Source organism: Protopterus annectens, chromosome 5.part0, assembly GCF_019279795.1.
Source record: "Protopterus annectens isolate FY-2018-M chromosome 5.part0, PAN1.0, whole genome shotgun sequence".
Lineage (NCBI taxonomy): Eukaryota > Metazoa > Chordata > Ceratodontiformes > Protopteridae > Protopterus > Protopterus annectens.
The window spans coordinates 290,318,419-290,334,543 of record NC_056735.1 but is presented as its reverse complement, the minus strand read 5'-3'; the positions used below and the strand labels follow the sequence as shown (position 1 = coordinate 290,334,543).

General features: G+C 40.7%; 1 protein-coding gene across 1 annotated transcript in view; it reads left to right on the top strand.

The window, feature by feature from the left end:
- Positions 1-16,125, top strand: part of RPS6KA3 (ribosomal protein S6 kinase A3) — a 1,945,113-nt gene that overhangs the window by 1,472,708 nt on the left and 456,280 nt on the right. Inside the window, exon 17 of the mRNA XM_044072275.1 lies at positions 2,199-2,357. Coding sequence (XP_043928210.1) covers positions 2,199-2,357 — 159 coding nt within the window. The remainder of the gene's footprint in view (positions 1-2,198; positions 2,358-16,125) is intronic.

The window sequence follows — 16,125 nt, the reverse complement described above, 5'->3', positions numbered from 1 at the left end:
TACAGTTGTGTAAAATATTACCGTAACAGTAGATGTCTTTCTCTTCACTGTTGCAGTATTCACTACTACCTTTGTCCTCCCTTGATCCTTTTCTTGTTCGTGATGTACTTGTTACCTGCTTGTATCCTTAGAATGTTGCTCCTACTGGGCCTTTTCATTTCTGAGGCTGGTACATCCAGACGTCACCTTTATGCCCTATGCCATGCTTGGGGAGCATACGTGTGACGTACAATGTACCAATTACAACCTAAAGCCTTTGGTATACTGGCCTGATGTGTTGGCTGGGGATCCCTAGTGGTAAAGAATACTGCAACAGCGAAGAGAAGGACATCTACTGTTATGGCAAGATTTTACACAACTGTACTTTCCTTTATAGTGGGGAGTCTTGCATAACCACAGAGATAAGAGATGTTAGGGTGGGCATCATTCAGACAGCCTCGTAGGTTTCTTGTGCACTTACCAGTATCCTGAATGTTGGGGTATTTGCGATAGCTCAAACACCAACACTTGGACAGGGGGAAGAGTGAGCTGCATGATGCGTCTCAACGGTTTGGATTTTTGCAGTCTGTCCATATTTTTGCCTCAGATTTTTGGTCTGTTCCACATAAAATTTATGACTTTCTGGCAAATCGCTAAGGATTGAAGTCACTAAATAATGATAGACATTTGAGTAGAAAAATGCAGACAAACAAAAAACCTGTTGTTCTAGCAACTTTCTACATTTATAAGATACATATTTAAAACTGGTCCCTATTTTTGGACCTTTGTCCAGATTTATTGCTGTAAGAGGTTGAGAGGTATGAGCTGCATCACTGCAAGTTTCACTGTGCATTACCCATTTGGGTGCAACCAGTTTGAAAATTACCACCCATTGGCTTGAACCTCTGAGTTGAATCTTCTTTTGAAGTGCTGATTGCAATGAGGTGTGCAGCTGGAAACTCCTGAAAAATCCTCTCTTGACAGATCTTCAGATGTCAAAAGCCCTTGTGCCATGCATGTATGAACCACACTGCCATGTGCCATTTAAAAGGGTGTGCTCAGTCCCATGCATCCTGTTTCTGTCTTGCAAGTTGTGATTTTCATATTTAATCTTAATGTGTTTTTTGAAAGTTCATATATTAGGTTACTGATATATGAAAATCTTGAGTGTTCTATTGGTCATCATAGCACAAACCAAGACCTGCATTTAAGATGCCTGAATTTCCTTGGACAGACGCACATAACGTAAGGCTGCCAGACCAGCCTGAATTTCAGGCCAGCCACATAAGAGGTATTGAGATGCTTATGATCCACTTCAAAGCTCAGTGGATAGGAGGAACAAGGGGGCTGCCAAGACACAGATCATCTGGGCATGCACTCAGATGAACCCTGGCTTCTGGTTTTTAGTCATGGCTTTATTGTTCCCCTCCCTCAGAGCCTGGTGACTGTTTCTGTATTTAGCAGAACTTTTCAGTATTTAAGGAGGTTTTGGAAAAAGATAAAATAGGTATTGACCCCAGGTAAACGAGAGGGTAGCCTATCCAGTCCTGGTGCAAAACTAGAGAATGATCAAATGGGTTTTTATGAATTCATCCCTGAAATAGACTGTACACCCCTACTTGAAAATGCAAGAAGCTCAGCTGAAGAATTGCAAACCCATGGGCAGGGTGCATTGATTTTTTTTTTTTTTGGAGGGGGGGTTAAGCTCCTATGTGGTTTTCACAACTATTTTAAGTGTCTATTGATATAAGTATTTACATCTGTCATCTGCTGTTAATCATTTTTTAAGAATTTGACCTTTATGGTAGTGGGCATATCCATCCAAGTCTTTGAATTTGTTTCTTGCAGGAGTTTAAATCTCAACAGGAAACAATGTACTGCCCTATCCTGTTCATTGTCTAAGGAATCTGAGTTCTGCACGTCCCTGCTGCAGGCTGATATAATCTCCCATTCCATATGCCGTAGTTGCATATTTTTGATTTAACTTTTCTTATATAATTGATAGAGAACCTGAAGTTCAGTAAATCATATTAGTGGGAATATCAATTTGTTTTTGTTATAATATTTAGGAAATCTCAAGTATGCTTTTAACCCAAGTGAAATTAACAAATTCCAAATTAAACATTAAAGCTCTTTGTTGTATATTTTAATAATTTGTTTAGTGCATCATTTAACAGTATGTCTGCATTGTCTAAAGGATCTTCTTTGTTTTTCTGCAGGTGTATCATGATGGAAAGTATGTTTATTTAGTAACAGAACTCATGAAAGGAGGAGAACTTCTGGACAAAATTCTTAGACAAAAATTTTTCTCTGAACGGGAAGCTAGTGCTGTCCTTTATACAATAACAAAGACTGTTGAGTACCTTCATACACAAGGGGTAAAGTTCACCATCATAATCTTCACCTTAAAATGAGGGAACATTTTATATTGCCATTTTTCTTTACTGGATGATTAGTTATTGCTGAATAGTTATGTGATTGAAATCAGGAGACAAACCCCATCAAAGACAACAATCTGGACCTTTTGTGTCGTAATATTCTAAAATGGATTGCTTGTATTATATGTAATTTTCTTTATTATAAAGGAATAATGATGCATCTTGCATAGTTAGAGGTACCAGGTAAAGCAATTTTATAATTTCTTCTCCAAAAAATGTAGCACATTGAAACTTTTCAGGCTTATTGACTGGCACACCTGTATTAAGAGAGTAAATGCAGTTTCAAGATACAGAGTTCTAGTTCTGCTACAGTTTCTAGTTAAGTTTCTTTGAAATTGAAGTATTCTTCCTGGTTGCAGCTGAGCCAGATTTGTACCGAGTTATATTTCTGTAGTTTGAAATACATTATCTGTTGAAAGCAGATATATTCTACACTTCTGCAGATGTATTTATTCAGTTCTGGCAGATATTTTCTACTGTGTGACACCATATCATGTCATGAAGATTAATAAATAACACACAGAATTAGAAGATATGGTAATATATCTCAGCTGTCCATATTTTTGTTACGTTTCTCATAAAGTATATGGTTTTCTGGCAAATCACTGGAATTATCTGAGGACTGAAGTCACTAAATAATGACATATTTGAGTTTGAGTTCATTTTCTTCAGAAAAATGCATGCTAAGACAAGTCCTGTTGTTCTGCCACCTTTCTAAGTGAAGTATTTAAAATCTGTTTGTATTTTTCAGCCTTTGTCGCCACCCCCCCCCCCCAATTATGTCAGGCTTTGTCCAGATTTCTTGCATTAGACTGTTTAGAGGTATGGCTACAGTCCGATATCCATGGTGCCGGTATTCCAATCACCTTCTTTAGAAGCTAAAGTGTACCTTGGCTTTCGAATACTGGCCAAGGCTCTTGCTGCCCCCATTGTGCCTTTTTTAGGCAAAGCTCTAAATTCAAACCCACCACCGTAAACAGCACAAGTAAAAAAATGAGGGTTATGCTACTCAACGCCAGGAGTTTAAATCTCAAAATGCATGTGCTCAAAGCACTCCTAAGTATGGAGAACGTCGACATCTGTGCAGTAACTGAAACCTGGTTCAAGGCTCCAGAGAGTACTTCAGCACTACTGGGCTACAACTCATACCACACATTTCGGCCACAGAACACGGACCGAAACACAAAAGGAGGGGGTGTATCCATATTCATCAAGGATACTCACACCTCCAGGTTAGTGGCGCAGCATGATACCTCTGAGATTATCCATGTGCAACTAACATCGGGCAAATCTGTAGTGCAAATTGTGGCTTGCTACAGATCACCCTCCATGACCCAGGACCACCACTCCGCCTTTCTGGAGACACTGGAAAACATGAAGGTCTTACCGAACACCCTGATATTGGGCGATTTCAATCACCCTACCATTAACTAGGAAAACTACTTGAGTACAAACTCCCAGGCTCAGCGCTTCCTGGAATTTATCAACTCAAATGCCCTGGATCAGCTGGTAAACTCCCCTACCAGAGGCCACAACATATTGGACCTGGTCATCACCAACATGGGCGACAGGTGTTCCGTACCGGAGGTCAACCCGTCACTGGTTAGATCAGACCATAAACTAATCACCCTGGATGTCCACACCCCACCACCACCCCCAACCAAGGAAACCACAGTGAAAAACTTTTCTAAAGCAAACTTCACCTTACTTAAGGCAGAGGTGGTAAGTTTCACAGCCCCCACGCTAAAAGATAACACTGCCCAAGATGCAGAATCCTTTACAATTGCACTCTGAGCACCTACAAGGATGCATGGATCGTGCCATCCCTAGCAAGACCAAGACTTCACTCCCCTAAGAGAAGGAAACCAGTTTGGTGGACCTCTGCCATAAACAGGTTATGCAACAGAAGGAGGAAACTAGTTCAGAAAAAGCAAATCCCAAGAAGGAAAGACATCCCTGATCAGTATTAGTAAGAAACGAAGGTCCCTCATAAAATCATCCAAGGCTAACTTCGAAAGAAAAATAGCCAAGGATTCGAAAGATAACCACAAAGCCTTCTTTAGCTATGTTAAGAATCTAAGTGGCAGCTCGCAGATATGCTCTGAGTTAGTGCAAAATAGCACAAAATATTACTGAACCTACTGATATTGCCAACATCCTGGCAGATAGATTCAGTGCAAACCTCACATCCCTCTCACCTTCAAAAGGGCCCACAACAGTGCCAGAAAAGTGTAGTGTCCCAGAAATCACTGAAGCACAGGTGAAAACAGCCCTTTCAAAAGCCAAAAACACAGCATCAATGGGGCCAGATGGTGTCCCAGGCTGTGTCTTGCACGAACTACAGAACGAACTAACCCCCCACCTAAACACGCTGTTCAACCTCAGCCTCTCCACAGGCTATGTGCCCATAAAATGGCGCACAGCAACGGTTATTCCGCTCCACAATGGAGGAGCCACAACTGACCCTGGTAACTATCGCCACATAAGCCTGACTAGCCTGGTCTGCAAGGCTATGGAGCGCATCATCATGGAACTCATTAACAAAGACATTGGGAACCTCTAAACACTTGACCCAACCCAGTTCGGCTTTGTTAAGGGCAGATCATACCTACTAAACCTGGTTGACTTTTTCGAGACAGTCACCACAGCCATAGATGAGGGAAAGGTGGTTCACACAGCCTACCTTGATCTCGCCAAGGCGTTCAACACCATTCCTCACTCGGGTAGCATAGAAAAACTCACCAGCCTGAACATAAACCCCTATGTCACAAGATGGGTTGCCAACTGGCTTACAGACAGAACTCACACAGTAAGAATAGCAGGCTCTAGGTCCAACTCTAAACCAGTCACAAGTGGTGTCCCGCAAGGCTCGGTTCTGGGACCCCTACTGTTCGGCATATATTTCTCAGAAGTACAGGCAAACACAGGAGGACTATGGCTAACCAAGTTTGCCGATGACTGCAAACTGGGAGCCATAATTGACTCTCCAGCTGACACGGACATCCTGGTGTCAAAGTCATGGCCTCAAGCTAAATGCCAAAAAATGCATAGTCATCCCATTTGGGAAAAACAAAACCCACAAATTACCACATAGGTGGCAGCCACTTTAATACAGAAGAGGTAATAAGAGATCAGGGGACCCAGGTAGATAGTAATCTCTCCTTTGACAATTATATTGCCAAAGTAGTTAGGAAATCCTTCTATGTGGCCCATCTAATTACTAAGGGGTTCGCATCTAGAAATAAAGAGTTTATAGTGCCCCTGTACTCATCACTCATCAGACCCATCATAGAGTACAATGCCCCATTTGGGATGTACCTCACAAGACACTTCCAACAGCTGGAAAGACCACAAAAGCAGCTCACCAAGAGGATTACTGACTTCAAACATTTGTCCTATGCAGCCCGACTGAAAAAACTCCAGCTGTACTCTGTGGCATATCGCTTACTCAGAGATGATCTCTGCCTGATGTACAAAGCCATGTCCAACTTGGAATTGATGGACATGCTCCACCTAAAGAAATCCAAGTCACTGCACATGCTCTAGTGAGCTAAACCTCGCCACAACAATAAATAGGACATGCTGGAGGGATAGATTCCTGTCGACAGAGACTCCCCATGCTTTGGAACACAATTCCTAACTACATTAGGCAGAGCCCCTCACTAACACTCTTCAAGAGAAGCCTTGATGAGTGGATGGGTAACAGAAAATACACCCCTGGGATCACTTCATTGGCTCTGCTTGACAGAGGCTCAGTTAATTAATCAATGGGGCGGCGAAAGCCAACACACTCTGGCTAGGCTTAAAAATGCCTTCAGGCAGATAGCCTAGTACCTACCTATGAACATACTTGCATTAATATTGTTAGCTCATTAGCTTTTAACCTGTAGACCATTATACAAGTCACATTCTTAGAAGGCTTCATACACTGAGAAGAGCCAGGTCTTATACCACTGCAAAGGGTTACTTTCATGGGGCAAAGCTTGAAATACTCATTTGCTGATCCTTCCCACCTAGGAAAGGGAGCCCAAGACATGTATTTTATGCCAGTTATGATGGTAGACACTATTCTCATAATTCTGCATGCAGGTGTGCACTGATGCAAAGCCACCATTTTCTCTTTGTAACATTAAATCCTAGTCACTGTGTTTAGCAGTAGTGGACAGTTCTCATAGTCTGAGGGTGAGAAGAATGGTCCCTTTCTGATCTGTCATAAGTTTTAATGATATCCACTTTGTTGGTGGACTGGAGACCATTTTGAGGTCCTTGGTGTAGTAAAAAGTGAGTGGGGCTTCACCAAAGTCTGCTTAATTTAAGGTTGGTACTTAACAGCTGACAAAGCTCTAAAAGAGTTAAAACTAGAAATCTTGTTGGTGCGGTCAGACAGACAGTTTGTGGTGTTATGCATAAGCAAGCAAGGAAGAATCAATTTGTTAATTGAAATTGTAACAGGAGGAGAACTTCTAGACAAAATTCCCAGACATAATTTGAACAGGACGTTAGTGCTGTTCTTTATACAATAGCAAAGACTGTTGAGTACTTTCTTACACAAGGGGTAAATATTCACCTGAACTGATGCAAGCAAGGCAGTGGGTCATTTATTGTGATTATCTTCTTGAGAGTTTTTCATACAATGGGGAACGTAAATGATTTGCAGAGTTCCCTTAGTTATAGCTTCAGCCATTCCATGGAACCATGTGCCCATACTGACTAAGGGTTCCTCAAAAATGTGGACATGTGAGATAAGATGGCAGACTATGACCATTGGAAAAGGTGACTCCCAGTTGTACAGCTCAACAAGGAGGCATCCTGATGCTGGGATCAGTGCAGCTTCCTTTTTGTTTATTAAGTATCTGTTTGGCCACTGAGTAACACTTTTTACCACAGGTGAGAGACAAAAAGCTGATCAGTTTCCTGTGCTCGTGTGTCCTGTTCATGTACAATCCAAAATGATAGTGAAAATCCTCTCCCCTGTGAAGAAAATAGGAAAATGTGTAGACTGATTAACACGTCTCCAAAACCACTTTATGAAGAAATTATGCATTCGTCCTAAGAGAAACCTAGTCTTAGTGAAATAATTGAAATTACCTGTAAATGATGGCTTGGAGCCCAAAATTCACTTAGCACATATAACTAATATATTATCTAGAAGAGTTTAGACTGTAAGCGTGAACAAGCTGCCTAAAACCTCAGACGTTACCTGTGATTTGATGTCACTAGAAAATTAAGGTATGCATCTTCCTTACCAAGTGCTGCTATGTAAGAGTGCTTTTCTTCAAATTAAAGGACACTTTAATTTTACCATTTCAAACATTTTTGGCTTGTATATATTTGTTCAAATATGACAATTCAGTGACTGTTCTCAATAAGCTTTTTTTCAGACTAGTAATAGTATGTAGTAAAATCCTTTAACCTTCTAACATGAAAAAGGTTCAACCGGCAAGCTTTTTAGTGTAGAAGAATAAAGACGCAAAATTCACTTAGCGCATGTAGCTAATATATCAGATAGAAGAGTTTGGACTATAAGCTTGAACAAGCTGCTTAAGACATCAGACATTACCTGTGATTTGGTCTCACTAGAAAATGAAGGTATGCATCACTGAATTGTCATATTCAGGACACCTGTATTCAGAAGGCCTTTTAAGTGTATGTGTTGAGGGATATCCCTGAAGTTGATCTGTTTGCTACAAGGGAGATTAGAGCCCTACGTTAATTGTTCATCATAAGGAGCATTGCTGCATTATCAATCCTAACATGCCGAATTGTGCCACCAGCAGACATCAAATCATCTAGCTTGACTTACAAAGTCAGAGGTTTTTTTTTTTTTTACTACTTCTGTATACTTTTGCCCCGTGCTTGCTGACCTTAAAACTTCACCCCATGAGGACCTACCCCATTTGTCACCTCACACAGAATTTCAGTCCCTGCTAGAGTGATAACTATCAAGTAGAGATGGGGGACAACATTCAGGCAGCCATGAATGTGCTTTGTACCTTCACTAGCGTCCCTGGAGTGAAGGCATTTGTAGTAGCCATAACCCCCTTGTTTGGAGGAGGATGCAGTCTGTGTCACCGCAAAGGTCCACAACCCTTCTTCATGTGAGTGCATGCTTCAGCACACCCATAAGCTACCACCAGGTGGTGGCTTGGTAAGCCTAAAGTCTGTACCCAAGCTACAGATTTACAGTGCTTCCCTTTTTTTGAGGTATAGTGGCAGTGAGTGGCTACCTCTGCCCCACACTGTGCTCTCTCAGGTGAACAAGGCCATTCTCCCCTTCTAGCTCTGTCTGGTGACCAAGGTGCTATTCAAACTTTGGTTGCCTGGGACGTAGACAGGTCTTTATTCTACTATACTAACAGAGCTGGCTGGCTGAGCTTTTTTCATGTCAGAAGGATCAAGGATTTTACTACATACTATTACTTGTCTGAAGAAAGCTTATTGAGACCAGTCACTGAATTGTCATTTTTTTAACAAATGTATGCAACCCAAAAATGTTCGAAATGGTAAAATTAAAGCGTCCTTTAATTTGAAGAAAAGGACTCTTACATAGCAGCACTTAGTATGGAAGATGCATACCTTCATTCTCTAGTGAAACCAAATCACAGATAATGTCTGACATTTTAGGCAGCTTGTTCACGCTTAGTCTAATGTCTTCTATCTGATATATTAGCTACACGTGCTAAGTGAATTTTGGGCTCCAGGCCATCATTTGCATATTTCACTAAGACTAAGTTTCTCTTAGAATTAATTCATCATTTCTTCATAAAATAGTGTTGGAGATTTCTATTAATCAGTCTATCAGTTTTCCTATTTTCTTCACAGGGGAGAGGCTCCTTACTCTGGATTTTCACTGTCATCTTAGATTGTACGAGAAAAGGATGTATGAGCACAGGAAGTTGATTGACCTGCGGTAAGGAGTTAAGCAATGGCCAAACAGATAATAAACATAGAGGAAGCTGCACTGATCCAGCATCAGGGTCCCTTCTTGGTGAGCTGTAGAAGTGTGAGTAACCTTCTCCTTGGTCATAGTCTGCCATATTTTCTCAGACCATTTTTTGAGGAACCCTTGCTCAGTATGGGCACATGGTTTAATGTCATATCTTCATAGGTTTGGTAGTTAATCTTACAGCCTAATGATCTTCAAGACATTTGGCTGCTGTGACCTAACACTGATATTTCTACACCCAGGTATTAGATCCACTCCCTCCCCAGTGGTATACTCTTGGCATAGATTTTGAAACTACCTCAGTTTCCCAACTGCCCAAAAGCACTGTCTGGTTAAGTGACTTGCTCACGAGGGAATAAATCTTACTCCTTTGCAATAACTGCCAGCCCATATTCTGTTTAAAAAAAGCAGAACTGAATTTAATGGCAGAAAGTCTTTCTGAAGAGTTCATTTTACAGCCCTTAGATTATTTTAGTAAGAAATCATAACTTTTCCAGTTCTGTCAGGTGTCTTTTTGATGCTTACAAAATGCAGTGCTCTTGTCAGTAATGGGTCAGAGCAGTTAGGTATAAAGTGGTACACTGATTTCAGTGGAGTGACTAGGCACGCAGTTTAAAATTATGTGGGCTGCAAATTTGCTTTCTCTGCCTTTAGCAGGAAAACAGTTTTCAAAGTCTACATTTTTGTGTGTTGCTGTCCAGAGCCGGTTTTAGAGTAGGTGGACTCAGGGTAGAGGTTGAAGATGGGGCTGCCCTACAAAGTCTGTGTTAAAATAGTGTTACACAACCAGGGGTCAAAGGACTAACAGGTCCTTAGAAACTGTGGAGGTTTAGATGTTTTGTGATGCATTTTCTTATTTTTGAAAGATAATTACCTGTTATTACTTTTTTACTAACAGCCAAAAGATTTGTGTGCATGTCCTTCAGTACGTTTTGTGTATTTACAGCTAAAATTGGCAGTGATTAAGTTCATGTGTGTGCATCTGAAAATAAATACACTGCAATTGACAAGCCAGATGTCTCACAAAATAAGAACACACACACACACACACACACACACACACAATCTCCCCATTTCTGTCTTTTTCACTGTCACTTTGTATGCTTACCGTTTTAACTATGACATGGCTTTGAGGTATTGAAGACATTCAGATTGCCTTAAAAAACATGCACAGATCCAGGGAGGACATTTAGACTCTACACAGAAAGATCCACCACCAAGAACTCATCCAGAAAACCAAATGCTGTGAAATGGCAGCACTACTCATTGTGCCACTTTGCCAGTGATCAGTTGCCATCATGTGCATCCTGTCCAGACCACTAAAGATAGATACATATTGTATATATTGTTGATGTTTGACCATGATGGAACATGAAAAAACTGTGGCTAGCTTATTCTTACATACATTGCAGCCTCTCACTCACATGCGCACACACACACACACACACACACACACACACACACACACACACACACACACACAAGCTATATCATTGATCATTCTACCCTCACTTCAGTAAATGCAGTGTGTTGTTTAACATTGTTCCTTCCAAGCCAAATCTGTAACTGTTTAGCTGTGAGCAAGTATGTACTGGGGTGAGTCACTTCTGTATGTAGATGGTCTCATTACATTAGTTAAGCCACTTTAACTGTATATATGTCAGATGTCCGATTGTGATTTTGAAAGCTAGCCACAGTAATGTATTCCGGCTTGCTTTTCACCAATGCACTATAGTTGTGCAAAGTCATATTGATGGTTTAATGTGATTGGACAACAGCAGGATCAGTAATTTTTAGTCAAGTCATTTTTATCCACATACAGACCCAGTCCCCTGCAGTTATTAGCGGCTTTGTAGATGGTGTCTACCACAGATATTTGACTGTAATTAAAAAAAATGTCCACATTAATACATTTCACCTTTATTTCAGTATGCACAGCAAAATATTTCACCTTGTTTCACAGAAATGTTTGAGTCCTGCAAAGCCAGAATCATGACTGTTGAATAAAATAACAGCAGGGTCTGACACTTTCAGCAGCCCCCATATCTCACTATCATAGCCCATTTGTTGACTGTGTACACCTCAGATGTCTGATTATTTAAAAAATCTTAAGGCCTCATTAGTGCATTACAGCTTTGTCTTGCACAAACATACAGTAGCCAAGGCAAGTTTAGCACCACTATATGGCCACAGCAAAGTATTCCAGCTTATTTCACATAGTTGCACATTAGTCCTTTCAAGCCATAATGACTTTTTACCTCTGTCAGATGTTATTAGGATTTTGAGCTGTTGTCACTAGATCTTTAATGATGGATTATACCAATTGTGTATGTTTTGTGTAGTCTTGAAAATGTCTGTGTTTGAAGTAGTTGTTACTTGGTTTACAGTCATAAACTTACTTATTATAGCCCAGTCCTCAGTTTTACATATGAGAAAAATAATTAAAAAAAAAAGTGGCTCAAGTACGGAGCCCTGTGGAGTCACCCATCTTAATCCTGTTAGGGCACACACAAACTTCATGCTGGCTTGTTGTGTTCTATTTACCCATTGAATTGCATATGAATTGACCTTTTTGCTTTTAATTTCTCAATTATTCCATTATCTAAAGTAATATTGAAAGGCTAAGTAAGGTCATTATAAGAAGTATGCACCGTAAGATATTCATCAAGTGTTGCTGTTACCTTTTCAGACAATTTTACAAGATTCAGGAGGCAATATCTCCATTAATAAACACATAATGTTCCTTAACTAATTATAAATCTGTTGTCTCAGTTTTGAGCAACACCATTTTGAATCTGTCCATGATTTTATATAAAATACTGATCTGACTGACTGGTTTAAATTTTTTTGCGTTCTTCTGCATCACACTTTTATGAATTGGTAAACTTTTAGACTGACGTAGGTAAAATGTGTCCGCGCACTAACACTTGACATCACTGCAATGGGTTTAGTTATGGTTAATTTGATTTAATGTAGGAAACCAACAGGTATCTTGTTTGATCCTGTGGAAGCCAAGTTGTTTAGTTTTACTTGTATTAACAGTTATGTTTGTAGTCAAGCAAAGATGTTTATCTGCCTGTGGAGTAGTTTGACATGTTTCTTTTAGTATTTTGAAGTGTTGAACAACTTCTACAACTATTTTTTGAGTTCAGGGTGCAGCTCAACCATTGGCTGCCCAGTGTTTCCTTTGGTACTAGCTCACTTCTGGTTGTGGGGCAGCTAGCAAGGAAGAAAGAAGTGGAGTGTGTGTGTGCACTGTTACTGTCCTCTAGATTATGCACTGTCAGCTGAGTGAGAAGGGGAATGACATCCTGGGAGTGGAACACAGTGACACCTGCAACATTGTACTTGCTTATAGCTTGAATTATTTTTTCTAAGTCTAACTCCCATTCCCGCCCCCTGCATAGGTACAACAGCAGTGTATGACTGGGCAGACAATGGGGAGTGGCAATGAGCATTTGTCCCTGCCCCTGGGCCTGTAGGTGGGTTGGAGATCTCTTTCCTTCCATCATGCAGAGCATCTTTTCTCTGAGTTCCAGTTTCCACTAGACCTTTCACTACAGGAGTGCCTAGGACATTCCACCCACCCCAACCCACTGTTCCTCCCGGCCTCACTTTCATGTACCTAAGCTGCTAATCAAATGCAGGTTGTTTGGGACATAGTCAGAATTTTATCCCTCTGCATCACCAGCAAGCCTATTCTATGATTATGTTTGCTATGTCTTGTGTGATCTGTTCATTATTTATTAATAGCATGTGGTACTGAGTTTTACCGGTCTCTTTTTTTTCTTTTGTGATTAAATAATTCCTGAGTATTGCTTTCAGTCTTTGACACCAAATTGAGTCCATGGTAGCTATGAAGGATTTGATGAAAAAGACTACAATTTCTGTATATAATTTAACCTAGACTTGTGTTTGACTGTGATGATTTTTAAAAACTTATCTTTGTTTGCTGTTGCATATCTTAATCATTTTGTGATTTCCCCAGAAGGCTTTTCCCACTTACAGCTGACCATTAGCTGCCACCAGGTCGGTTTGACCCGCCTTAGCCTCCCTTGAGTTCAGCCTGGCCCATGTCTGGAGCCAGTGTGGAGATTGAGCCAGTTGTTGCCGCATTCTATTGCTGCCAGGGAGTGTGCCCTAACTCCCATCACTCATAACATCATAACTCATAACATCCCATCCCATCACATCTTTGATAGCTTTGCATTCTCTGCTTGTAGGAGGTACATGCACAACCTCCAGATTAAGTGGCATACTGCTTATGCAACATGGAGCTCACCAGGCTCATAAGACTGATTTATTGCAGCAACCATAGACTTTGTCGCTCCCCTTAGGATGCGTAAGCATTGGCCGCTCACTCCCATCCTCATGCCATTAGTCAAGTACAGGTAATAATAGTAAGAGCTTTATTCTTCCGCATCATAGGGCCACCCTCAGCAAAGTTTTTTTTTTATTTTTTTTGAACATATTTGTGTTTGATAGGTATTTGTTCTTGCATGCAAGAATTAACCATGTTATGAGTAGACTCATTTTGTCATTGAGGTTGGTGTTCCAGTCTTCGTTCATAACTGTGACATTTATTGCATCATAGTTTCTATCTGCAAAGACTGAGAAGGATCTATTATGATTTTATGATTGAGTTTAATTTTAATCTTGGGTTAAGTATAATGATGTGTTGATTGCAGGGTGTATGACTGTGTGGGAGAGGCAGAAATATCCTAAGTTTTATTTGATATCAAAAATGTTGCCATCCACGGTTGTATTTCACCCTGTTTATTCCACATTATTTCGACTCACAGATTCAGTGTTTGGCCTATTTGTTTAACACTGAGTGATTTATATGCAATGTTTTGGGTTTTTAAAATCCCCTACAAGGATTGTATTTCATTGATTTTTTCAGATCTTAAAGTTTAGTCAGGAGGTCTTCGTGTTCCTTGGGGAAACAGTAGGTAGTAGATTCCTGTGCTGCTGTTTGTAGTCCTGAGTTGTTTTCTTGATTTCAGATTTGTAAGTGTTCTCTATAAAATTGAGAAAGTTTCACCTTTTCTATTAGATATGCAGCAAGTGAAGGTGGTGCATCATGGTAGGATATCAAGGTCTTCCAAGCAGAGCAAAGTATCTGTGTCACCCATGCTGTTGTTGAGACTTCGTATTTAGTAAACACATTTCTTGTGTGTGTGTGTGTGTGTGTGTGTGTGTGTGTGTGTTTTTATTTCTTGTATATCTTTCCTTTTTCACGTCCCGGAATTTGATGGTGAGGTCCAATGAATACAAAGAGCTGGTTGGTTGGACATTTCATTTTAGCTGTTAGGCGATAGCCTAGTATGAACCTATGAACCTATGAACCTATGTTCTTAGCCAATGCCTGAATGCAAAATGTTATCTTGATATTTAGGCTCCATCTGCAAGAATGGAAGGATTTCAGTAAGCAGATGTGCATTTCTCAGGCTTGTTAGCTGTTCAATAATCCCACCAAAACTTGTTGCATATCCAAGAGGAAGACCTTTTTAGATTGGTGGCTACAACTTGAATACTAGCCATATCATTTAGTCTCTTTATAGCCTAGTTGAATTGTGCCTGATTTTGGCCCTAGACAAGTTTAGAGATCACTGAGGCATAAGTTTGATGTTATGTAGTCCAATCTCACCTACATTCTTACCCGTGGATTCAGAGCCAAATGTCGGCTCTGACTCGGCCATACTTTTTTATCTCGAAGTCTTTCTATTGGCTGAGCTAAGATGGTATCCCAGATCTCGTTTGCCGCTCGTGTAGCTCGGATGTGGTCTCGCTCTTGGCTGTGGCTAAGTACCCTTTTTCTTCTTTATCAGAGAAGTTTTTTGCAAAAAAGCTATTGTAATAGCTATTGTGTGTGTCCTTGTCTGTATTGTGGAAAAGTTGTGTTTTTGATTGTTTATTCTGTGGTATCCCACTAGCTGTTTCCAATGGGCTAGGCCCATTTCAGTTAGAGGACCTAGTCTGTCCCCTTGCTTTCCTTGTGTTCTAAAAGTTTCCCGGGACTAAAACCGTTTAAATTAGAGGAATTAATCCTTCCCCACTTGTGTTTGTGTCTGAGGATCGTTTAACTTATCGATCTTGTGGTATTCTGTCTGTTGTAGGCTTTTTCCCGCCTTGTGACTGTTTGACTGTTGGTCGATTTATTCAGTGGTTAATTGTTGTTGGTCAACTATGTCCAAAGACACTAAAGAGAACAAGTCCTCGGGCTTCAAGAAATGCTTTAGGTGCAGTTATAAAATGTCCATTACCGATGGACACTCTGTGTGTATTGTCTGGGAGCTATTCATCTCCAGGAGTCGTGCAGTTTCTGTCATGCCTTTAGTCCGCGAGTTCTTCAGGAAAGGAAGAATAAATTGATTTTGAAGGGACTTCTGAAACCCCCCTTCGAGGAGGGTCTGGAGAGTGCTTCCAGCTCTAAGGCAAAATCCTCAAAAGCAAAAAAGCGATCTCCGGCTCCATCAGTCTCCCCAGAGCCACCGGAGAAAATAGCAAAGTCTGCTTCGACATGCTCGGCTCCATTGTCCTTGGGGCCGTAGGAAGTGTCAGTTGTTATGGAACCTGCTCCGGCTCCAATCTTTTTGGAACCTGTTTGGAGCCGATCGCCTAGCATTAGGCCAGTATCCCCTCCTCGCAGGTCCCCTTCAGAGAGTAGGTCTCGATCTCCTTCTCTATCCTCTAAATCTTCCAGGACCTTATCAGATGTGGACGTTGATAGACTGGTGCAGAGACTTCTTCAGTCACCAG